Source organism: Pinus tabuliformis, chromosome 4_1, assembly GCF_031772625.1.
Source record: "Pinus tabuliformis cultivar Carrire ecotype Pingquan chromosome 4_1, CPIR1, whole genome shotgun sequence".
Lineage (NCBI taxonomy): Eukaryota > Viridiplantae > Streptophyta > Pinopsida > Pinales > Pinaceae > Pinus > Pinus tabuliformis.
Genome location: NC_142303.1, coordinates 251,132,934 through 251,155,205, shown reverse-complemented (window position 1 = coordinate 251,155,205; position 22,272 = coordinate 251,132,934). Strand labels below are relative to the sequence as shown.

General features: G+C 35.4%; 1 protein-coding gene across 1 annotated transcript; it reads left to right on the top strand.

The window, feature by feature from the left end:
• The first annotated feature begins 16,624 nt into the window (after positions 1 to 16,624).
• On the top strand, positions 16,625 to 21,873 carry LOC149175213 (fatty acyl-CoA reductase 1-like). Its single transcript, XM_089422791.1, has 10 exons — positions 16,625 to 17,144; positions 17,510 to 17,613; positions 17,788 to 17,987; positions 19,011 to 19,111; positions 19,210 to 19,438; positions 20,272 to 20,433; positions 20,516 to 20,597; positions 20,695 to 20,964; positions 21,185 to 21,270; positions 21,381 to 21,873. Exons 1-10 carry the CDS (start codon positions 16,721 to 16,723, stop codon positions 21,559 to 21,561), a joined length of 1,839 nt encoding a protein of 612 aa, XP_089278917.1. The 5' UTR covers positions 16,625 to 16,720; the 3' UTR covers positions 21,562 to 21,873.
• Positions 21,874 to 22,272: the final 399 nt, after the last annotated feature.

The following is a 22,272-nucleotide window of genomic DNA, read 5'->3' as shown; positions in this document are numbered from 1 at the left end:
ATATTTGTGGCTTTGTTGATGTAGATTGGGTTGGAGATCTGGATCAGAGAAGATCTACAAGTGGGTATGTGTTTAACCTATTTGGAGGTGCAGTCAGTTGGATGAGTAAGAAACAATCTGTAGTGGCACTATCAACTACAGAGGTAGAATACATGGCAGCCACTCATGCAAGCAACGAAGCAATTTGGTTGCAGAGATTGTGTTCAATTATGGGGTTAGTACAGGGAGCTGTAAGGATAGACTATGACAGCCAAAGTGCAATTTTCTTGGCAAAGAACCCTGCATATCATTCAAAGACAAAGCACATTGATGTTCAGTATCACTTTGTGATGGATATCATAGAAGACAAAAAGGTGTTGCTGGTAAAGGTGGACACTTTGAAGAATACTGCAGATGCATTGACAAAATCTGTGAACTCTGAGAAGTTCTCTTGGTGTAGAGAAACAATGGGCATTGCAGAGCTGGATAAATGACTAAGCTCTCTTGTGGCCCCCTGTGGAAATAAAACAACAAGTGGGAGAATGTTGGGTTGTGTTATACTCTTTCCACGACTAGCCCACGTATTTAACTGAGGGGTTAGAGGGGGGGTGAAGCCCCCCGTTCGTTGCGCTGATTTCATAGCGGGGGGTTCATAGGGGGTTTGAGGGGTGCAAGTAACCCCACTCTATGGGGTCCGGGGCAACACTGCGGAAAATTTTGGTTTTGGAACCTATGTTAGCTTGGGCGGACCCACCTATGGTTTTGTGCATGATTTTCGCACATGTTTTTGGACGCGATGGTTTTCGGTCCATGGTATTGGATTCTTTGGCATGTACAAATATGTATTATAAAATTGAAAGGAACATAATGAAAAATTAAGCTGGTAGTCCCTATTTTGGGATCCAAGGGAAAATATCTGTGTATATGTGTTTTATGTGTTATGCTCTCGCATTGTTTATTTTTTGTGTTTTAGAATTCGTATGCAGGTAATTTCTGTATGGGGTTAAAACCTACAATTCAAAATTAACTCGTACCTTAAACGGTGTGGCATTTCCAAAGTAGATGTTGGAAGCTGATGCGTCGCCCCTAGGTAGCTGCTGAATGATTTGGGCAATGTTGTCCATCATCGCGTTCCTTTTTTGCTTGAGGGCTTCTTCGAGCAAGATTTTGATAGGATCTCCTACCCCCTCGTCTTTCTTTTCATCCTCCATGGGAGGCCATTGTGATTTGTGAGGCTACTCTTGCAAAGGTTCGACCAGTTCAAGCCCTAACTCCTTATATCCCGACCTTGTTGGGGACATGCAAAGAAAAATAGAGAAAAACAAACCGCTCTAATACCACTGATCCAGATTTAAACAGGAACACAACAAACTACAGAGGTAACCATAAACACAGAGATGCAATGGAAATAATACTTCATTTCATTAATGTAAAATATTGAAATATGCATACAAATAGTAATGGAAATAAACCAGCGAGGGTGATGGTAGCTTATCATTGAGAAACGATGTGGTGGCTATGTGCCTCTAAACTGTGTTACAATGAGGCTTGAAGGCCTATTTATTGTTGAGAAACAATGGAAAACCATAAACATCCAGAAACCTAATCCTAGAAGATGAAACAACAAATTGTGGGCCCGGTTTGGGTAAATTGGTACATCAACTTCCCGGGGTCATAACTTTGGCATGCGATCTCTGTTTGACGCACACAGTATCTCGTTAGAAATATCTATCCGAGAACTACAACTTTGGGAAGAAAAACATCGGTCCAAGGACCCATGTTGCTCCCAACTTTCCCAAAAAAACGTCGTTTAGGGCCTCAAAACGGCTCCAGAAGTTCAGGACCCGAAAAAATACTAAAAATAGTAAACTCTGCTACAACTACGGAAACTGAAAAGCTGAAACAAACAATGGTCGGGGTCTAAGTGGACTTGCTAGGTGGCCATCAATATCCACCTGGATCACCATTGCATCAACCCATACAGGTTTCTCTACTACTTCCTTGAAATAGGATGGGTCTGTCGCTACAAGCTTAGTCATTAGAGCCATGTAGCTAGTGTACCGATCTGATGATGTTCTCTTCCTGTAATGATTGGAAGGAGCACCCACATTCTCCCTTACATCTTGCACAAGTCTCTCAGCTTCCCTAGTTCTTCTCCTCCTTCTCTAGATGGTTCAGGTTGAGTGGTTGTCTCCACTCTCTGCTCGTCAATTTATGGTTGCTCCACAACTTCCTGATGCTCCTCCTTTGAAGCTAAAAACTCCTCTTCTGGTGGGATTTGAAGCTCTCTCTCATGAGAGAACCGCATCGTTGTATCTTCATTAAATTTTACATCCCTCTGCATAACTGTCATTCTAAGGGATGACAAGTACATAAGGTAGTTGTGGGGAGTTTCTCTGTAACCCACGAATACCCCCTATTTTGTTGTTGGCTATAGATTATTCCTTGATTTTTTGGATACATGGCACTAAAAAGAGACTCCAAATATCCTGAAGAGAGACACATCTGGCGTTCTCCCCGAGAAAAACTCCTTCGCTTTAATCATACCCATAATCTGATGAGGACTCCAATTGTGTAAATAGACTGTTGTTTTGCATGCCTCAGAGCAAAAATGTAGAGGTAGGCCTTGATCATGCAAAATCACCCTCACTTATGCAAAAATACTATGGTTCTTTCTCTCAGCCACCCCGTTCTCCTGGGGGTTGTGGGGTATTGTCAACTCTTGGCGATTGCCTTATTTTGCATAGAAATTTTTAAATTCATTCGACACATACTCACCTCCATTATTGCTCATGAGAGCCTTCACCTTCTTGTCAGTTTCTATCTAAAATAGTGCCTTGAATTCTATGAACTTGGAGAATGTGTCATCCTTCTTCCGCATGAAGAAGGTCCAACACTTATGTGAGAAGTCATCAATTAAAATGACAAAATATTTGTGACTAGTAGTGGAGGCTATGAAGAAAGGTCCACGAACATCAGAGTGGATCCTTTCAAGGACTCCACGTGCTTTATTGTCCTGATCATGGAATTTGGATTTTGTGTACTTCCCCAAAGTACATCATCTTGTTGCTCAAGTGCTCCTTTGGGGAATCTTGTGGTTATCTGTTCCATGATCTTCAAAGTGCCATGATGCAAATGACCAAGTATTTTATGCCAAAGTTCACTGACATCGCAACTATGCACCTTCTCCACCTCTGTGTTCAATGTAACACAATCCTCCACATCTAGCTTATACAAGTTCTTCACACAAACCCATATCTTCTTCACTTTTATTGTGGCTATGTGTCTCAGGAATTCCTTTCCTTTGCTGAATATCACATCATAAACAAGATCTTCTAAAACTACAACAGAGACGATATTTTTCTTTAGGCCAAGAATGAACATGACATCCTTCAGCTTGAAGGGGGAGTCGAATCCCTTTGAAAGGTGACTGTACCAATATCGGTTGTGCTATACCTTTCATTCACCCCCATCTAGATGTGCATATGCAAATATTTCTCCTCTAGCTCACTGAAAAAGTCTCTACACCTTGTCATGTGGAACAATGCACTTGAGTCGAAGTACCACACGCTCCCCTTCATTGAGTTGGATATTTATGTAATGAGGTTAAAGTAAAGCTTGAATTGTGAAGTCAAAGCTTCACCTGTTGCTCCTCCTGAGGTCTTCTTACTTTTCTTCTTGTGTGGACACTTCATGGCATAGTGCCCAAATTCATGAAAATGGAAGCATTTAATTTTGGACAAATCTTTCTTCTTGCCCCCTTCACTGGATTCTAGTTTGGATTCAGATTTCTTCCCTTTTCCTTCTTGGCCTTTCTAGCCAATGAAAAGTTTTCTTCATCCTTGCCCTTTGATGAAGTCCCATCTCTGGTATTTTTCCTTATTTCCTCCTGTACCAAATCAGACAATAAGAGCTCCCAATTTGATAGTTTCTCCCTCTTGTTCACCAAACCTTGATAGCTATGCCAACTTATGTGAAGGCCCATAAGGGTTAGGCATACAAATTCATGTTCAGGGATGGTAACACTGACCCCACCCAATTCATCACGACATTTTGTGAACTTGGTCAAATATTGCAGTATAGTGTCACTATTCTGCATCTTGATACTTCAAAGTTTATCCTTGAGTGCCAACTTCCTATGGTCACTACTATTATGGAACAATTATGTCTTTGTTTTCCAGATCACAAATGCAGTTTATTTTATGTGGATATTTAAGATAATATGATCCCATACTCCCTCCAAGGTTATTCTCCTCGTCTTGGCTACATATTTCTTCCACTATGCAAGGTCCTAGACATCAAATGTTGGCGGCCTTGAAATACCCGTCTTGACATATTCAACCCTTCCATTTTCATCCAATATTGCATCCATTCGGTCCTTCCATGCAAAAAAAATTGGGGTGCCTTCCAAGGCATACTGTAGCCTTAATACATTGAGGGTCATCTTCTCATCTCTGAAGAGATCCTGCTACCTTGATCTTGAAATTTGAACCTTTGAGAAACAACTTTGAATTTCTTGTTCTAATGTTGATATTGCTCTAATGTCATGTAGAAATTATGATGTAGATTTTCAACTTCTCATGAAGTTTTAATTAAAATCACTAAACACAAACCTAGGCTACTGCTCTACAGACATTAATTCATAATTTTGAATAAAATTATTAGACATGAAAGAAGAAATAACACACATGCAAAAATTAATTTTATATGGGGAAATAAATCTATGAAAAGCCCCAATGCTTGTTTGCATTAATCAAATGAATAGAGATGTATTACAATTTATCTGCTCAATTGAGCACACCCTGCAAGTGCATAACCTATCTCTATTCTCATTGAAGGCCTCTGACCCATAATTAGTAAAATTTTGCCTTTGCTTGAGCTCCTATTTCCTTGCATTGGTACTTGAGGAATTAACCCCTATTATTTAAGAAATTACTCTAATTGATTTTTTCAATTCCTTAGGTTGATCATCTCACTACATGCAACACTTGTACACTCAAGACTAGTCTACAACTAATGTTACATTGCCTTAAAATATTCACCTCGACTGGGTAACTCAAATTCTCCGCATCAACTATTTATTTTGGGTTGATTGATGAGTTAACTAGATGCACTGAGTTTGATTGAAGCCTTACTACCTAACCAACTTTCCACTAGTTCCTCCAAAAGTTAGAACTAGTTTAACTGAAAACAACCTAAGATAATTGACCTTAATTTCTACAAATTATGAATTACACATCCTAAACTAAACTCTAACTCCTCCAACTCGAATTTACTGAGTAAACTAGGTGACACAAGCCATGTCACACAAGTTAACATCATCCATGTTGTCCACTAATGTGGAAATTTGAATTTTCTCATTTTAATCAAGGAAAAATCAAATTGAGAATTTCTTGCTACATTTTTTAACATCCCTCTATATTTATATCTCTCACTTGATGAATTATTTATATCTATGTTCTTAGACTGTCCTCTTACAGAAAGGAATCTCCATTCTAGCTCTCCATACTTTTTTGTCTCTCTCCTCTAACAAGGATGGTACTATTTCATCAAATTTCAAGGTAATTGCATTGCTACCTACAACAACAACAAGAGTATCCCATGATTCTGGTAGAGAACACAACAAATTGATACACTTATCTATAATATCCCCTGGTCGAATTTCCATGTAAAACAATTCTAAGACTAAGGTTATGGGACACATATTCCAAGCTGAATGGTGGGTACATATTCTACTGGGATCAATTTCCACTTATTTATTGCTAAGGAAATTGGAAAAGACATTGGAAAATGAAAAGTGGCATTAATTGGCATTTTATTTACGAAATAAAGGAAAATATGAGAAAAGGAAGATGAAGAGTCACATATTTGCATGAGAAAGAAAGTGAAGATAAAATAGAAAGAAATGAAGAAAATAGAGGACTCAATGATAAAAGGGCTCCTGAGGATCAATTCATAACCTTTTTCTTTTTCGGTTCAATTTTGGAGCTGTCATTTTCATTCTCTCATGCTCTTGCACACTTAAAGTATTCTTGGAGCATTCTTGGAGTAGTTTGGCATATATTGGATTTGGAGAAAGAAAGAAAAAGGAAAGCATGAAAGCATAAGGGAACAGTTGGAACAATAACTACAATTGGATTTCTTTGTAGGTAACAAGTTGCATGTGTGATTTCCTTGCTAGTTTCTAGATGCATGGTATATGCATGTGATTTTATGGTTTTGTGTTGTCATTGGCATGGGCATTTTCCTAGATTGATAGTATTTTAGCCTTTCCTTGCCATTTCTTGGATAGCCATGGTGTTGTGGGTTTTTTCACTTGTTGTTTTTCTGATTGGTGGTCATGTTCCTTATGGTTGTGTGTTGCAATAAATGCTCTGGAACCATGGAGTAACTTGAGTTGAGTTACCAGTCCTGAAGTCTAGGTTGGGACTAATACTTTAGAGCCCCTGGTGGGTTTAGCTCCTAGTCCCTGGAGCTAGGTTGGACAAATGTTATGGAGCCCTGGAAGTTTGTGGGTTGAGTTACTAGTTCCTGCAGCCCTGGACAACTTGGGTAGAGACAAATTTGGTTGGTGCTAGTGATGTTTGATCGTATGGGTGGAATCACTGGTTGATGGTTTAGGTGGTTGGCCTATAGAAGACCTGCATGGTTTAGGTGGTTGGCCTATAGAAGACCTACATGGTTTTCTTTTGGTTTATTCCATGAGATCCCACATTCATGCTTGGAATATGGCACATTTTTGATTGGCTGAAAGAGAGATTTGGTTCAGCTCAATCTATGGGTGGATGATACATGGAAGTACCTGACTTGGTTGTATTTTCATATGTTAATAAGAGTTATTATTTTAGTTTGATTCATGAATACTTGTAGTGATTATATTGGTGACATTATGGATGAGTTTTCATGGTTCCTATGTTCGTTATTTTCTAGTTATATGCTGGTTATATGATGTGTATTATATATGGTTCTTGTCATGAATTGTTCAACTACTGATTGGTTGAGGAATGTATAGACTAATAAGTGTTGTTGCAACTATGTGGAGAGGGAATAAAACCTTCTTGGTGATTCTCAGATGAATCTCAGATTAATATGATTAGATATGCATTCATGACTTGTAGCTTACATGTTTGTCATGTGTTTGATGAAATGTCTGTTATGGACTAGGCATGTCCTAGGATAGTTCTTCTTCAAGTTTTGTATGAAAATACTTTTCATTATGTCATTTATCATTATGAGAAGTTACAAGCAGTTATGGGTAGTGTTCTAGAGGCTGGCCTGGAAAAGTGGCTCATATATCGGGACTGCACCCTCTGAATTGGACATTCTGGGCTATAACCACATGGAGGGAGTGTTTTGCATGAAGTTGGAGGCCTATAACTACACCCAGGCCCTGTCATGCATGCAGTTGTGGGCTTAGCGTAGAGAAAAAGAGCCCCAATGCATGGTTTGGTCACTTGGGGTGGTCCTTTGGACCTTCATTGTTCTATAGCCCTGAGGGATGTTGTGAGTGGTTAGTTTGTTGGCCCCACTTCCATAATTGGAGCTAAGAGGTTGGGTAATGCCATAGTAACTCTTCTTCTCAAGTTTACACTAGCAGGCCAGTGAAATTGGGTAAATGTGGGAGGGGATGGTTACAGGGTGGTATAAGAGCGGGTTCCCTTCTTTCTGGGCAATATTTCATACCACTTGGTGGTATCAGAGCATGTTCTATTCTCTTTGGGTGATATCTAATACCTCAGGGTGGTATCAGAGCTTCTAAGTTCAAACACTTGGACTGGATGGGATAAATGTATACGTTTACGCATGCACACTAGGTCAGACATGCATCATTGAGGTCATTATATTGCTTGTATAATCATGATGTTGTTGGTATGTTATGATATTGATATGTTGGTTGAGATGGAACATGAGATGTAGATTATTAGAACGAGGTTGCAACACTGAACCTCGGGGTAAGAGTAGATCATCATACAAGCTTGTACATTGGGCATGCATGTATGATGGTTAAAGGTTGTTATATAGATTGTGGTTATATGCATGCCTGTCATTTTATTACTCTTATGGTTACTTGCATGATAAATGCTAGTTGATCAATTTGGTCATATGCACATGCGTCTCATAGTTATGAACAATAGTAATTTGTTGTTATATGCATTGCAGTCATATGCATGATGAGTATGGATGATTCAGCTAAGATCTTGATGTTATTATGTATCATTGTAATATTGATTAACCCATGTAGATGGTCATGGTTATGGTATTAAGGTACGAGTTGATATACATATGATATTGTGTCATGCAAATCTAGACTAACTTGTATAGATGTGATAGCCTCCCCTGAGATACATCGATGTGTGAATTTCATTATATTGTATATTTGCAGGAAATATAAGAGTAGGGATGAAGAGCATAGTAGTGGACAACGATTCACATGACTCCCCTTACATGCCTAAGGTGAAATATACAGAATGCAAAAGTGGCATGATTATGTGGAATGTTTTTAGGTACAAAATGTATAATAAATGAAAATCAAGTTTCGAAAAGTGTGGTTAAATTTAGTAGAGATTTGGAGATCAGACCATTATGGTAGCTGCCTCATTCGACATTAGTGTGGACCATGGATAATAAGGGGTTATTTTTACAGGTTGTTTGAAAGTTTGATTAATTGTATGATAAGAATATGTGTCTATAATATTGCATGAAGGAATTATCTTGTTTTAATATGGTTGTACTAACACAATATGTGTTGAGACAATTTATATGCACTTGAGTGCAAGTGGGTGCTAGTTGTATTATTATTACTAATGACTATGAATTGATTATGATATGGTTGTTAGTCTTGGTGAAGAGTGATTTCAAATTATAGACACGATGTCTTGATCTTTGGAACATGTTACTGACATGTGTGAACAATTGTAGGGAAACATGCTTGGTATTAGCATGACAAGATAACGTTTTATTTGTTTATATAACTAAGAATTGGTGATGTGACAGTGCATAGTAAGACTCAACTGTAGCTAGGAAAAAGCTAAAAGAAATGAATTGAGTGAGAATTCCTTTGGCTATGTTTGGAAACCACAATTCCAAAGGAATGAGTGCTTTACATGAATATATGAAGTCTTATTCACCTTGATTTTGTTTGACATTATGTGGATATGTGCTATATTCACGAACATGTATTCGATAGGTATAAAAAATGGTTTCTAGTTATGGATAGATTCATCAAGTAATTAGAGTCCTTTGAGAGATGATATATGTACGTTTTCAGTTACAGCTCAGTGTGCTTATTACAGCAAGGTAAGGTAATCGGTATATTGTTGTGTTTATTTATGCACTGATACTTGTGTGTCTATGGAAGTATGATGCAGGGGCTTGCATGGAAAAAGACACTTCCATGAAATCTTGAAGAATGATTGGTTTGAGCTTTCCCTTGGAAGCATTGGGAACCCATGGGGTTCAGTTCTGGAGTATGTTGAAAGTTTTTTTCTTCTAGTGCTTTATGATCTTTTTGTGCTTGACTTAAGGTTTTGATTATGTCTGGTGCATGGCCATGCTACTTTTTTTGTGGTGTCATATTGTTATTGGTTTTACATGGTTTTCTTCTTGTTTGTTTCTTGTTCTTTCCTTTTATGTTTTGAGGGTCTTGCAAATTGGTTGGAAAAGAGGAAATTTAATGGATATCAGGGGGATTTGAATGAAACCCAAGGTAATGTAAGACCTGGATGAAGCCTCGTGTACGCATAAGGGCAATTGAAGGCGAGAATATGACGGCCAGTTGGACTGGTTGGGTCCATTGGGGTAAATGGATAGTGGCAAGACAGTCATAAGAAAGGTAACATAAAAGGTAAGGTGAATGGATTTGAGGGATCAGGTGCCTTGGCTATGTTTGGAATTGGCGTTCTCAATTTTGTGGATGTTGTGCATGGATAAAGGGAGTTATCTTAACCTTGACTTTATGATCACTGGTAATTATGTTGTGATCATCATTATGTTGATGTCTGCATATGTATACATGTATTTATGTATTTCGTTCTTTGACAGGGTCATCTGGGATCATTCTTGTGGACAAATGATTTCTTATGTAGGTGAATGGCATGAAGAGTTTCGTGAATTATGAGGAATCAAGTGGGTAGAGTATCCTTGAAAGATCTATGAGGTTGTCATCATGTGGATATTATTTGATATTGTGTGCTTATAACTGTGCCTTTTTTATATTATGGCAAGTAACAATGAAGGATACATCAGTGGCATGAAAGAAATGTGATTTGTGGCATGCTGGGAAAAGCATCGATAGTGGAAAGAACCATAGACCCAAAATTTGGATTATGGATACACATAGTAAGGTGTGGGAAAGATACTAGAAGCAAGGTTGTTTGGTAGAGATAGTGTGGTCTCTAGACGAGCAGTATTGGTGTTATGTACATGTGGTGTTGCGTACATGTGGTTCTGTGTACATGTTGTGCAGGTGCTGTTTTGTACATCTTGTACATGTGGTGTTGTGTACATGTTGCACATGTGGTGTTCTGTACATGTTGTACAGATCATGTTGTGTACATGTGGTGCTAGGTACATGTTGTACATTTAGTGTTATGTCAATGTGGTGTTGCGTATATCTTGTACATGTGGTGTTGTGTACATGTTGTACATGTGGTGTTGTGTACATGTTTTGCATGTGGTATTGTGTCCATGTTGTATATGTTGTGTTGTGTACATGTGATACTACTCTACATGTATTATGTACTTGTTGTGTCGTGGCCAATGTATTCATTATGGTGTACACTAGGTGTAGGTGTATGTGTTGTGTTGTATACCATGTGTAGGTGTATGTATTGTGTGGTACATCATGTGTGGGTGTATGTGTGGGATGAACACTATGTGTCTGTGTATGTGATTAAAGAGAACATAAGGAATTGGGTAATTGTCGAGTTTGGTAACCAATCTTGTGTGTGTACGAAAAGGAAAAAGAACGAAGGAAAAGGCAAAGAACTGATTGAAAGATAAGTATCAATACTTTATTTCAATTTTAATTATACATTTGATCTATGACTTTGATTTATGATGGTTACAAGTGATTTATGATTCTGATTCTGATTTATGATTGTTGTATTTTGAGCCAACCAAATGTGATATGTTTATACATGATGATTTGATCAAAGAGTTAGTTTGACTTGTTGTGATAGGAAGTAAATAGAATTATAGGTGTAACTTATTGACGAGCTACCAATGAGGTATTATTTGAAAATTTTTCAATCTCTTTTGAATATAATGGAATATATGTGCTTGGTACAGGAAAGCGTGGAAAATGCCTAGTTTGGGTGGTTGAAACTGACTGCAAGAATTAGCAGCAGTAAAAAGGAAGTGGAACATGCAATAGTATGTTGGTAAAGAAAATTTAGGAGCAAGGCCATTGTGGTACACTTGTACCCAATAGTGTCCATTTATTTTCATGAGCATGCTATGATCGGTATGATGGCTTTAAGGCAGGGATATGCCTTGGTTTTTTTAACTTTCGATGCAACTGAAACCTTGCAAAGGGATGGATTGCCTGAGGGACTGTGTAGTAGAGAAGGGGATGCCAACAGAACTTCGAAAGTGTGTGATTGCATGAAAAGGGGTGACCAGATTGCCCAAGGGACTATGTAGCAAAGAAGGTAAGCCCATGGAATTTTTTTTGTCATTAGCATTACTAAATGGAATCAGAAGAATAGTGGGAGTGTTCCCTAGAATAATGAGCTGGTAACTCTTCACTAAGAAAACAAGTAGCACAAGGATCATAGCGCTGGACATTGGATCCAGGTTTGACTTTGGCAATGGACTATGGACTTCTTGGGAAGGAGGTGAATCCTAGTACTAATTTTGAAGGTGGAGGTGTGAACCTATGGATTCCGTTGTTGTTGATGGGGGCACTGTATTTTTTTATTTGTTGGTTAGAGAAAATGTGCATATGTATATGAGTATATTATTGTAAATACTATATCGAGTTGTGGTTATAAAGCTCCATAGAAAATATGAATATTTGTTGCCTCAAGCAAATGTGCATGAGTATATATGTGGTTGTTATTGTAAATATTGTAATGAACTGTATCATAAAGCTCTAGTAAATGGTATGTTTTTCATGTTTTCAATAGTGGTCATTGTAAATACCGCAACAATATGGGCTATACAACTCCAAACGAAGTATGTTTTGTTTTTCAGTGGTTTTTAGTCATAGGTGTCATACAACACCGAGGATGGTGTTTCCCCAATGGGGAGGGGTTTGTAACAACTCCTAGTTGATTCTCCATGTAAAATAAAATAAGACCAAGTTCATGGGACACGTATTCGAACCTGAATGGTGGGGATCAATTTCAACTTATTTATGGCTAACGAAATTGGAAAAGGATTTGGCGAGGAAATGTGGCATTAATTGGAATTTTATTTATGAAATAAAGGAAAATGGAGAAAAGGAAATGAAGAGTCACAAATTTTCATGAGAAGGAAATTGAAGAGAAAATAGAGAAAAATAAAGAAAATAGAGGTCTCAATGATAAAAAGGCTTCTGAGGATCAATTCACAATTTTTTTTTCTCATTTTAGTTTTGAAGCTCTCATTTTCATTCTCTAATGCTCTTGCTTAGATTATTCTTGGAGCACTTTGGCATACATTGGATTTGGAGAAAAAGGAAAGTGCAAAGGATGAGTTGGAAAAACAACTACAACTAGATTGATTTGCAGGCAACATGTTGCATGTGTGGTTTCCTTAATAATTTATGGCTACATAGTATATGCATATGATTTTTTGGTTATGTGATGTCCTTGGCATGGATATTTTCTTGGATTGACATTGGTTTTAGCCTTGCCTTTCCATTTCCTAGAGCCATGGTGTTATAGGTTTTCTCGATTGTTTTTTTCTTATTGGTGCTCATGTTCCTTATGGTTGTGGGTTTGAAAAAATGCTCTGGAAGCCCTGGAATAGATTGGGTTGAGTTACTAGTCCTAGAGCCTAGGTTAGAAAAAACACTTTGGAGCCCTCAAAGGTTGTGGGTTGAGTTACTAGTTCCTCAAGCCCTAAAAAACTTGGGTAGAGATCGATATGGTTGGTGTTAGTGATGTCCGACTGTAGGGGTGGAATCACTAGTTGTGGGTTGAGGTTGTTGGCCTCTAGAAGCCCTAAATGATTTTGTTTTGGTTTATTCCATGAGATCCCGCATTCATTCCGGGAATATTACACAGGGGTGATTTGCTAAAAGAGAGATTTGGTTCAACCCAAACTATGGTTAGGTTGTACATGGAAGTCCTTAACTTGGTTGGTATTTTAATATGTTAATAAAAGTTATTATTTTACTGTGACTCGGGAATACTTATAGTGATTATATTGCTGATATTATGGTTGAGTTACCATGGTTCCTATGTTGGTTACTTTCTAGTTATATGTTTTTATATGATGTGTATTATCTATGGCTCTTGTCATTTATTGTTTATCTATTGATTGGTTGATGAATTTAAAGAGTAATAATAATTGTTGCAACTATGTGGAGAAGGCATAGAGCCTTCTTCATGATTCTCAGATAAATCTAAGACTAATATGATCATATGTGCATTCATGATCTATAACTTACATTTTTGTCATGTGTTTGACCGAATGTCTGTTATGGACTAGGAATGTCCTTGGTTAGTTCTTTTTCAAGTTTTGTATGAAAATACTTTTCATTTTGTCATTTATCATTATGAGAAGTTACAGGTATTTCTGGGTAGTGGTTCGAAGGTTGACCTAGAAAAGTGGCTTAGATATGAGGACTGCACCATCTGAACTGGAGATTTTTGTCTATAACTACATGGAGGCAATGTTGTGCATATGGTTGGAGGCCTATAACCACACTAAGGCCTTTTCATGCATGTGGTATTGGGCTTAGGGCAGTGAAAAAGAACCCCAACTCAGTTTTTGTCCCCTAGGGTGGTCCTTTGCCCTTGAGTGTCTTGTAGCTTTAAGGGATTTTATGAGTGTTCAATTTGTCATCTCCACTTCCGTTATTGGAGTTGGAGGTTGGGTCATGTCATAGTAACTCTTCGTTTCATGTTTACCCTAACAGGACAATGAAATTGGGGAAATGTGAGGGGGTGTTTACATTATCTTTGTACGAAATTTAAATATCAATAGATTACGAATGACTTACCACAATAGTGAAGACATTCAAATGTTTTTTTATCGTGTCTCCATCTCTCACCCTTACGTTATACAACCTTCTCCGTAGAAATAGTTTGCTGACCAGGGACATAAATTGATAAAAATCCCTTAACTTATCCCACAAAAGCTTTGTTGTAGCTTCTCCTGAAACATTCAACAATCTTGAATTTGAGACACATAGCCATGTCATGCTCTTTGTTTTTTGACCCAACTTCGCCTAGTCTTCTGGTGACATTGTAATTGGTTTAACGCCTGGATCTATTGTAATCCGTGACCTTTATCCATCAATAGATCCTCCATCTTAAGCATACACAACTCAAAACTTTATCCATTGAATTTCTTGATCTCCATCTTTTCATTGTTCGCCATCTTCTTTCATCGAAAGAATCGATCCCACAGATCTCCCATTGTAACAAGGTCTACCACAGGCTTGAGCAAAACCCCTCAACCACAAAGGCATCCCTTGAAACTGAAACTGCTATGATACCACTTGTATGTTTTAACCCTATAAAAAAATTATTTGTAAATGAATTCTTCAAAAATAGAAGTTACAAAATAACAAGAATAGAAAATATACACAAAGATATTTCTCCTAAAACCCAAAACTAGGAAAACTTGATTGATTTTTCATTTTATTCCTTTCAATGTTACAATACATTATATATATGTCGAAGCATTCATAAACCCAATCCATTAACCATGGATTGGAACATATTTGTAGTTCTCTTGATCGAACATACATAATACTATTGGAAAAACCATCATGCCCAAAACCATGTGCAAAAAATATGCGCAAAACCATGGGTGGGTCTGTGCACCGTTCTTGGGTTTGCCCAACTATTATCGGGTCTGCATTAAAAAAAAAAATCCAGGGTGTTGTTCGGACCCTTGTAGGGATCTACCATCCCCTACAAACCCTCAGCAGAGCTATCATCAACCATATGACCTCCCCACTGCGCTACATGTATATGTACTCCACATGGGATAGTCATGGAAAGAATATAACACATACCCAACATAGGTTATAGATAAAAATTTTGGAGGTAGATTAGTTTCCAAATATATAATAAAATTAAGTTTAATTCATTTGAAAATATTTTTTTAATAAAATAACAAAATTAAATTTCATTTTATTGTAACTGATCTTTAATGAGATTGTTGCACTTCTAGTTTGATCGAGGCTTATTGCACTCTCCCACCCATTCATTATGAAGTAGGGTTATAATAGCTAGAAAATTTTGTAGCATTTTACGGTGCACTATGCACAGTTATTTTTCATCAAGGATAATTTCACTTCCTAGAAATAATTTTTTAAGAAGATACGGGAAACAAACTTTATGCTTGAGTTTCTAAATAAATAGAATGTTTCTAAGATTTATATTTATGAAGTACAAGTAGATTAACATAAGCATAAAATTGAAAATGATTGATACAGTTAATAAATATTCTTAATGGTGAAAGGTATGAGACCAATAGGACTCATTGGTCGTAGTGGACGTTAATCATCATCATCATCATCATGAGCAAAAAATAAATTAATTAGTGTGTATTGTTAATTGGATTTTCATCATCATCATGAGTAAAAATAAATTAATTAGTGTATATTGTTAATTGGATTTATTTTAGATGGTTGGAAAGAATGATTAAAATTCTCTCTTTTCAAGTTTGATTTTTTCAAATGATACGATCGATTTTAATGTAATGACTTTGAACTTTGTTTTAGTGCCTAAAGGATTCACATGTGTATTCTTCTTCTAGAATATAAAGTTATTTTCAATGTGCAAAAACATAATGTACACTAATTAAGTGTATTAGTATTTATCAAATAAATAGATGAACACAATCCACATAATGAAAAATGATTGATATAGTTAATAAACATCATTAGAAAATTGTTAATATAGATCATTTTTATGGTTGTGCTAATTACTATCATATTATTAATGTGTGTTATAATACATATTGATTTAATTAATAGATATATGATGAAAAATTATTGATCAATATACATCAAACCATCACTTTTAATTATGTGATTATGTTAGTATTTATTATAAATAGATAACTTACCTAATTAAAAATAATTGATATAGTTAATATAAATCATTAATTTTAGAAATTTGAAAATGATTCATTAATTTTGAATGGTAAAAAATGATAATTGATGATTGAGATCTAAAAAATAATTGATGGAATGTCTATCAGCCTTCTTTAATTACTTGATTTTATTATTCGAATGTGTGTCAAGTATCTTTGATTATGTCATTGTACTGGTTATTATCAAGATGTTCTGCAGTTGCAGTTGGTTGTTAGTGGTTGGAGTTTTAATAAATTTTGTTTGAGTGTCCACCCATTTATTGGTCGTAGTCATTTAGTCCAACGTGATCGATTTATATTCACAGGCTTACCGTGAGTTGATTACGTGGTCACTCCGTCATTTGCTGTGGACAAAGTCTATAAATAATAGATAGGTCCGAGGATATCTGGAAAACAACATAGGTTCAGTCTCCTTTTAAGATTAGGTTCAGTGTCCTTTTAAGGTTCTGTTAATTTGTCTGTAAAATTCTTTCTGTCTACAATGGCTCTATCAAAAGCATTTATGCATCCCAAGCTCACTTCAGGCTTTTTGTCTGCTCCTTATTTGGATAAGGAATCAGAACTGCTCCTCCCAATCAAGAAGAATGTCCCGTTGTGTTGTTTGTGGCCCAGCTCCGCACTAGTAAATCACCGCGGAGGCAATAAATCGAGAACACTCAATCGATTTTGCTGCCCAGAGACAGAATCAGATGGGTTAGCATCGATGAGGGTAAAACATGACGCATGTACGTCAAAAGGAACTTTGTTCTCATTGAGCAAAAGAAGTGTATTACGGGAGGCCGCAGTTGCCAGCAAAAATATGGAGAGCATGTCTGATACACCTCCATGCAGGGGTCTTGGAATTGTAGATTTTCTGAAGGACAAGAACTTGCTCATCACAGGTGCCACAGGTTTTCTGGCCAAAGGTATGGAACACTTTCCTCAAGTTATTAATTATTCTTATTGATTTTTTATTTTTTTAATTGAAAAAATTATTATGTCGGGAATAGTTTTTTCATTCATAATTTTGTTTGGGATTGGACCACAAGACTTGTAGGAATCAAACCTCCTTACTTAATAGTTAAACCACATTCACAAAACTATACTTAATAAACTTTGAGATCGCTCACTGCTACATTTATCTTTCATTTATCTTTCATTCATAATTTTGTTTGAGATTGGACCACAAAACTTGTAAGAATCAAACCTTCTTACTTAATAGTTGAACCACGTCCACACAACTATACTCAATAAACTTTGAGATATCTCGCTATTACATTTATATGTGCAGTGTTGATAGAAAAAATATTGAGGATGCAACCGGAAGTGGGAAAGCTGTTTTTGATAATCAGGGCTGACGAGTCCACGTCTGCGTTAAGGAGATTGAATAATGAAGTAAGAAAAGTATTCTTTTCGGTGTTTTTGTGATTTCTAGTTTCCCAATCTTTTGTGTAGAGCAATCTATTTTGACATGTTGGTAAAGCAGACTTATCCAATGCTGAGTTCATCTCTAATGATAATGCAGACTTATGTGATGCTGAGTTCACCTCTAATGATTTGTGAAATTAGGTTCTGAACGCCGAGTTATTCAAAGGGTTGCGTGAAATTCATGGTAATGAATTCCAAGAATTCATGTTGAAAAGACTGGTCCCTGTGGCTGGAGATATGACGAAACAAAATCTTGGAATTGAAAAAGATATGGTCGATGTCCTCACAAAGGAAGTGGATATTATTGTCAGCTCTGCAGCAACTACAACATTTGATGAAAGGTTTTGTATTATTTAACTAAGGTTTAACCCACATGCATAAATATAGTTAATTTGTATAGGTTTTTGCCTTTGTTAATAATAAATTTGAGTCGTGTTTATATAGATTGAAATTCTTGTATTTTTTTATTTTGAATTTATATAATTAAATAAAATTATAGTAATTATTTTTAATCATTTAATTTAATAAAATTATATATTATATTTTCAATTAATTTAGGTGAAGGTGAGTTTCCCAAAACAAAATATCATTATTTTGATTGTACATTTTCATTAAATATAAAATATATTAATTATTTTTAATCATTTAATTTGAATAAAATTATATACTATATTTTCATTTAATTCAGGTGAAAGTGAGTTTTCCAAAACAAAATATCATTCTTTTGATTATACATTTTTATTGGATTCAGACAGGGTGACTCCATGCCCAACTTGGAATTGATATTTGTTTTTTAAATATATAGAGTATATCTTCACATTTCTATGTTCAATTTGGAATGGGTATTTATTTTTTAACTATATAATATATTATTGGAATTGGTACTTATTTTTTAAATATATGTATATCATTGGAATGGGTATGTATTATTTAAATATATATTATATAATTTAGGTACTAAGTATTATTAATTTATAATATTATTTGGGCATGTCATATTATTAATATATAATATCCTGAGGTGATATTGTAATAAAGTTTATTTATAAATTAAGAATTTTCATGATTATGTACAAGTAAATTTTTTCCTATAATTTTTTTTTTGAGATTTTTTTTTTCAAAAATATACATTTAACTTTTGAGCATATAAGCATATGGTCCAAAAATTAGGTAGGTCTAAAACTAGGTGGAGAGACTTAGGCCTCAAATTTAGTCTTCAAATCATGCGGTCTGATTTGTGATCCAATCTCAATCAAAACTATATATACATGAGCTGCTCCAATCACTACTTTTTATAATATCTACGCTGGTATCATGTCTAGTCAACTCACCCTAAATACAATTAACTTCCTACTCTGTTGCAGATATGATGTCGCCTTGGAAACCAACACAAAAGCAATTATTCGCCTTCTGGAATTTGGCAAATGCTGTGAGAAATCCCAACTTTTCTTGCACGTCTCTACCGGTAACCCATCGATCTCATTCTCGTTCGTTTTCAAACTTTATTAACTCATCGATGTCAACATCGGTTGCGCTTACTTCTAATGGTTCATTTCATTACAGCATATGTGAATGGGCAGAGAGAAGGTCGATCAGTGGAAGAGCCTTTTCAGATGGGGTACAGTATAGCCGGGGAGAAATCAGCCTCTGTTCCACCTCTGGACATCCAAGCTGAATTTCATTTAGCAAAGAAAGCATTGGCAGACTTTGACAATGAATTTTCAAATGTAGAAAACTACAAGTTGAAGAAAGCGAAAGTCACTCAAAGGATGAAAGATTTGGGAATGGAAAGGTAACATTATAAAGATGGTTAGGGTTCCTTTTTGGCCCATAGTGTGAATATGGTTTTGCAATAGTTATGTGTTTTTCTGGGCTTGACGATTTTAAATTTTGGAATTTGATAAATAGAAATAAAGTAAAACAAATTAAACAATAAATTTAACTCCTATTTTTTATATTTAAAAATATTTTTGAAATCTATAATATATATAGTTCAACATTTAATACATAATCTATATAGTTCAACATTCAATACATATGGATGATTTTTTAAACTATCAACCCATATTCATGAATTTTAAACTTTATTAATATATCATTTAGCCCAATTTTAAGTTAAAGCAACATTCGATACATATTGATGGTTTTTTTAACTAGCAATGCATATTCATGAATTTTAAACTTTATTAATATGTCATTTAGCCCAATTTTAAGTTAAAGCAACATATTTCTTAAGATTCGAGATCTTTTCACATCAATATACTTAATAAATTACACAGGTCAATAGTTGAAATTTAAAATGTTATTTGTCAGTTGGAAATAAAGGTAAAATCTCCTTAAGATTCAATGTCGTTTCTTAATTAATAGGGTTAAATATGTTACTACTTAGAAAAATAAATATAAAATAAATAAATAAAGAAAAGAAAGTAACAATCATTTTTTTTAACCACTTAATAATAATTTCAATATTTATTTTATATATATATATATATATAATTAACCACTTAACAATAAATTCAATATTAAATATATATATATAGTCCAGGGAGATCTAAAATTATTAGAATTTAATTAAACGGTTGAATTTGAATGTTCAAATTTAATGATGAAAACGGTATTTTACAGGGCAAGATCATACGGATGGCAGGATACATACGCGTTCAGCAAGGCAATGGGCGAGATGATAATAGTTAATGGGAGCGAAGATTTACCAGTGGTTATTCTTCGTCCCACTATTATTGAAAGCACATGCAGTCAACCTTTTTCTGGATGGATTGAAGGCCATCGGTAAGTATAATCATTTGTGGATTGAATTTAAGCGAATATTAATGTTATATAACACCAGCTAACTCGACTGTTCAAATTCTAGAATGATTGATCCAGTCATTACGCACCATGGCAAAGGTCAGTTATCTTGCTTGTTGGGCGATCCAGAGACAGTGATAGATCTGGTCAGTATCCATAACACAATGTGCAGAACCGTTTCCTAATCCTTAGAGATTCCCTTTTTTCATTAATGTGTTATCGTTTCTTGAATTCAAATTACAGATACCCGCGGACATGGTTGTAAATGCAACTTTAGCAGCCATGGCAAAACACGCAGGAAAGAGTGGCGTAAAGGTTTATCACGTTGCTTCTTCGGTGGCAAATCCATTGACATTAAGAGAAACTTTTAAAATAATATTTGAACATTTTAAATGCAATCCATACATTGATCACAACGGAAAGCCAGTAAGATTGCTGAAGGAAATGACGTGGATTAATACTATGGAGAACTACAGGCAGGCTTTGGACACGGCATTTGATTCTCCTAGCGGGGTAAGTTGGTCACGTTATAATTTTGTATTGAGTTTTTCAGATTATTTGGATATAGAAGGGTTTGTCAATATAGTTTTTGTTTATAGAATATAATTAGTAATAGAATTTAATTATAGTATAAAGTTTTAAAATATTATATGTATCTAAATTTTTTTCATATATATTTAAAAATATTGAAGGTCAAAGTGTTACTCATTATAAACTCAAAATGTTATTGCAGATAAATGGGTTATCAACAGAACATCTCCTGCAGCAACTGAAATACATGGCCAAAATTCACGAGCCATACTCCTTCTGTAAAGCAAGGTGAGCTGTTTGCAAGAAGAGCAAAGATTTCATGCCGAAAATTATACTAATTAACCGCTAATTTCTGCGGATACACAGATAAACAAAAATTTTTTTGTATGTTTGTGCAGATTCGATATCTCAAATTCTGAAAAGTTGTCTCAGGAGCTGTCTCCAGAGGAACGAGAGAGTTTTGGATTTGATGTTAAGAATATCGAGTGGAGAGATTACATTGGAAATATTCATATTCCTGGACTTAGGAAACATGTCTGGAAAGGACGCGGTACGGGAAAACAAATTACAAATATATAGTGCCTGCATTAACTAATCAGTGTCCAGGTTTTGAGGTTCATTCTCTTCAGTGATAATAGAAAGTGGAGCAAACTATGGAGAATACATTTGTTTTTGGCTGTTGTGTGGCAATAGTGAAGTAATTTTTCTAATATAAGGTGCAGTTACAGGGTATGATTAGGGTGTGCAGTGTGACGGTTCATTGATGTAAGAGGAAATTTGTGTGGTTCAGAATCTGAGGAAACGTTTTGTTAAAGAAAATTTGTTTCAGAATTACGACGCAACGTCGTATTAAAATAAAATTTCTTGAGAGAATCCTATGGAACATAACATTGGCAAGCTTTTTTCGTGGGTGTTAAATAATGGTCGAGTATTAAAGCAGAGATAATGTTCATAGATGAAGCAATAGTATATATAGGTGTTAAATTTATTTTTCGCATCAAAAGTCTTTTATTAACCTGTTAAAAGATTATATACTCGTTTCTACCGAATTTGATGGCCACCAGAGCAACACGCAAAATGTCAAAACTTACACTGACCCCACAACCATCGGTACATTAAAGGAAAATAATACTAAAATAAAGATAAATATTTTTTTTGGATTTTAATTATAGTTCATTAAATTTAAAGATTAAGATTCATTAAAAAAAAACCAATAAAATTCATAAAAATAACCATTTTCCTAAAAATTAAAAATGTCACATGCATAAAGTTTCTTCATTCCTTTTAAGG